Source organism: Carettochelys insculpta, chromosome 1, assembly GCF_033958435.1.
Source record: "Carettochelys insculpta isolate YL-2023 chromosome 1, ASM3395843v1, whole genome shotgun sequence".
Lineage (NCBI taxonomy): Eukaryota > Metazoa > Chordata > Testudines > Carettochelyidae > Carettochelys > Carettochelys insculpta.
Window position 1 is genome coordinate 10,671,482 of NC_134137.1, and position 3,639 is coordinate 10,675,120.

The window sequence follows — 3,639 nt, forward strand, 5'->3', positions numbered from 1 at the left end:
CTCAGGCCCACCAGCCTCTTCTCCAGGGCAGGAGGAGGATCTGGGGCTCCTCACAGTGGCTCTGGCTCCCTGGGCAGCTCGGACTGTGGTCAGACCCTGGCTTCCAGCCAGGCAAGGGGCCAGGGCCCAAGGAGAAGAGAAGAGGCAGGAGCAGAAACAAAGGCATGACAGGACTCATGGCTGTGCCCCACATTGATCTTTTCAAATGGGATTACCCTACACTTGAGGAGTTGGCAAAGGAGCTAGATGCCCCTCTGCTGAGGAACCGAGACCCATTTCCATGTATTTGTGTTGTTAAGGTAACGCTAATGGAGGGGCATAAGAGGGAAGCGGCCCTGAGTCTTTACAGGGATCCTGTGCGTTAAAACCTCTCTCACACTCAGCAGGTATGTGGCATGGAGAGACAGAAATGGGGGAGAGGTCACTTGAATGGCTTCTCCTGAGGTTCCTGCATTACTTGTGTCTCTGACATGACTCAGTCACAAGCGCTGGGCTGAGGGCGAAGGAGAGAAGCAGGTGTCTGTGCCCCTTGATTAGCCCTTCTTCACAGGTGGAGCAGCCCTCATATTTCGCTCACCCCCAGTGCTCCCAGGAAGGGCCAAGCCTGACGCTGCACAACAGTTTTGTAGATATGTCATGGCTGGTGGGTGTTTAACCACAGATTGGACAGTGACAGGCCCGGTGTCATGGGAAACAACATTCACTTTCCTTCCTGTTACTGAATGTACTGAGAGGAATTTTGAGGTCAGAGCAGCCACCTGTATGGTCCCCTGGCTCTCCGTGAGCACAGTCGCTTTGTAACTGGTGCTGCTGCCTTGGTCTCCTTCCCCGGTGCAGTGTTTTCCCTCACCAGTAGTTGGTGACAGGCCTTAGACCCCATCACAACCTCTCTCTCTCTACACGGAGCAGGGGGATCAGTAGCTGACGTCATCTCAGCTATAAGGGTCCAAGGTGGAATAGGTGGTCATGACCTGTTTTTTGAATCTCTGGTTTCACCAATACTGAAGCCAGATGATGAAGTGACCCTTACTTGGTGAACATCCTGATGATCCTCGCACGCAGGTGTTTGCTTTTCACGCTGTACACAATTGGGTTCATCAGTGGTGGGACCACGAGGTAAATGTAGCCAATAAGAATCTGCAGCAAGGGGGGAGAATTAGTCCCAAACCTATGTATCACAGACAACCCAAGCACCGGGGTAAAGAAGAAGAGCACAGCACAGAGATGGGAGACGCAGGTGCTCATGGCCCGGAGGCGCTCCACGTTGGATGCGATGCTCAGCACTGTTCTGAGGATCATTACGTAAGAGAGGAAGATGAACAGCGAGTCCAATCCCACCGTGGACACTGTAACAAATAAGCCATAGATGCTGCTGACTCTGATATCTGAACAAGCCATCTTCATGACCTCCTGGTTTATGCAAAAGCAGTGGGACAGGGTACCGATTCCACAGTATTGATAATATTTTAGGAGAAAGGGAAGTGGGAATATTACAGCCACACCTCTTAGGGCAAAGACCACCCCCATCTTGGTTACTCTCGTCAGGGTTAAGATGGAAGTGTATCTCAGTGGGTTGCAGATTGCGATGAAGCGGTCAAAGGCCATTAACAGCAGCACAGAAGATTCAGTGAATGAAAACGAGTGGATGAAAAACAGCTGGGCAAAACAGGCATCATGGCTGACCTCTCTAGTGTTAAAAATGAAAAGGCCCAGTGTTGTCGGCATGGTGGACATGGATAAGCCAATGTCTGTGATGGCCAGCATGGAAAGGAAAATGTACATAGGCTCATGGAGGCTTGGATCTCTTTTTATAATAAACAGAATGAATGAATTCCCTGCTATTGAAATAATGTACATTATGCAGATGGGGATAGAGATCCAGAAATAGATGTCTTCCTGTCCAGGTATCCCGGTGAGAAGGAACACTGCAGATTTGAATTTGGTGTCATTGACAGTGGACATAATGTCCTGAGCAGAACTGAGGAGAGTTGAATTTTTCTTCCTAAAAGGAAAAAGAGCAGGAATGTACATGATATTTAAGGAGACATCTTTCTGTTCTCAGTTCAAGTCTAGAATCTCCCAGGAGCTCAAAGGCTATCAACAGAAACATAATTTTGGATTTACACCACCGATAGGAAAATTGGCAGTGGCAGACTGGATCAGATCAATAGTCCATCCAACCCAGTATGCATTGGCCAGTACGGGATTCTCCAGAGGAAAGCGAAAGAAGCACTGTAATAGGCAGCTATGAGAAAACCTACACCCACTAGTTAGACATATTTTGGGGTGCAAATCAGGAAGATCCCTTCCAAGACTTTTTTTAAACAATGCTCATTGCTTTAACTGAATTTTCTGGTTACCATATAAACATTCCGTCCCTCTTTGAATATCGCAGAGCTCTTGGCCCCGTTGATATCCCGTGGCTGGCAGGTACACATTCTACTTGAGCACTGTGTGATTCTTCAGCTGTGACATTCCCACAAACACCCTTTCTGGTTCTCCATTTTTGAGTGTGGCCCATTGTATCATGGTAGCTGTATAAAGTAATAACAAGTGCATGGTGAAAACAGTCACTGTATTTATCTGCCCTATGCTGAAGATATTTAAAAACATGTTTCATTGCTGCATCATATCTCTCTATATACCTATACCTGTGTTATTAAAGTTGTCATGCTAAGTGGCAACCATTATTGGCACTTCAGGATCTTTATGTTCCATTAGCAAGAAAACAAGGAATTGTAAGTATATAGGTACAGATATAGATACTCTTTATTTTCTCCACTCTCAAGAGTCCAAATTATGCCATTTCTTCTTTCCGGCACATGGTATAAATTCTGTAACAGGAACTTCAACACTGTCTCTCCAGATTGACATGTGTAAATGCAATCTGAACTGGGCTCTGTTAAATATCCCTTAGTAAATGCTCCTGTTGCTGCACTCTGATGCCCAACAATATCTCCAAGAGGAGCTAAAGTGCCTGGCCTGGCCAGCCCTGCCTGATCCCAGAGATGTAGATCATTCTACAGGTTTCTCTTCACCCTCTGGCCATGTAAGGGTCTGTGGATGACGTCATCCATATTCGTGTAACCTGCTGTTATATGGTCCTTTTGAGTTTCAGGGTGGTGAGCAGCCATAAACCAGCTCACAGCTTAAGGATCCCTCCCCACAGCCTTCGTGGAGGATGCACTGAGCCTGGGAATTCAAATAAGGAGAGGGGACAACAGAGACAATAAAGATGGATGGTATGAAGGTCAAAGGGCTAGAAAATGTGAACCTGAAGTGGATTTTGAACAGAGTCCAGACATCACTCACTGCTCGAATGTGTCAAGACAGCCAGTGGAATCTGCCCAGAGGAACTCTGCCCAGATACATGAACGAATGGAGGATCAGCACTGGCCACCACAGGGTGCTCCTGTGCAAGGCCAGCTCTTTGCGCTGTGTTAGGGCTGGGTGCAGCCTCACTGCTGAGTCTGGGTCCTTGCAGGGCGCTGCGCAGAGATCCCCCACCTCTGTGCAGCTAGTGGCCTCTTCTGCAATGCCATGCTGGAATCTCCATACATATATGACAAATAGCATCGGCAGAATTTTAAAATATTGTGTACAGAATTTTTAATTTTGTGGACAGATTGTCCTCAGAAG

The 3,639-nt window shown here is 47.3% G+C and overlaps 1 protein-coding gene across 1 annotated transcript; it reads right to left on the reverse strand.

Moving 5' to 3' along the window:
• Nucleotides 1-1,026: 1,026 nt before the first annotated feature.
• On the reverse strand, nucleotides 1,027-1,962 carry LOC142003407 (olfactory receptor 51G2-like). The gene has a single exon (XM_074980347.1). It carries the CDS (start codon nucleotides 1,960-1,962, stop codon nucleotides 1,027-1,029), a length of 936 nt encoding a protein of 311 aa, XP_074836448.1.
• Between the last annotated feature and the right edge of the window lie 1,677 nt (nucleotides 1,963-3,639).

What these genes read in the sequence shown, in the direction of transcription:
- LOC142003407 (XM_074980347.1), bottom strand. Translation starts at nt 1,962, where the DNA reads ATGTCCACTGTCAATGACACCAAATTCAAATCTGCAGTGTTCCTTCTC.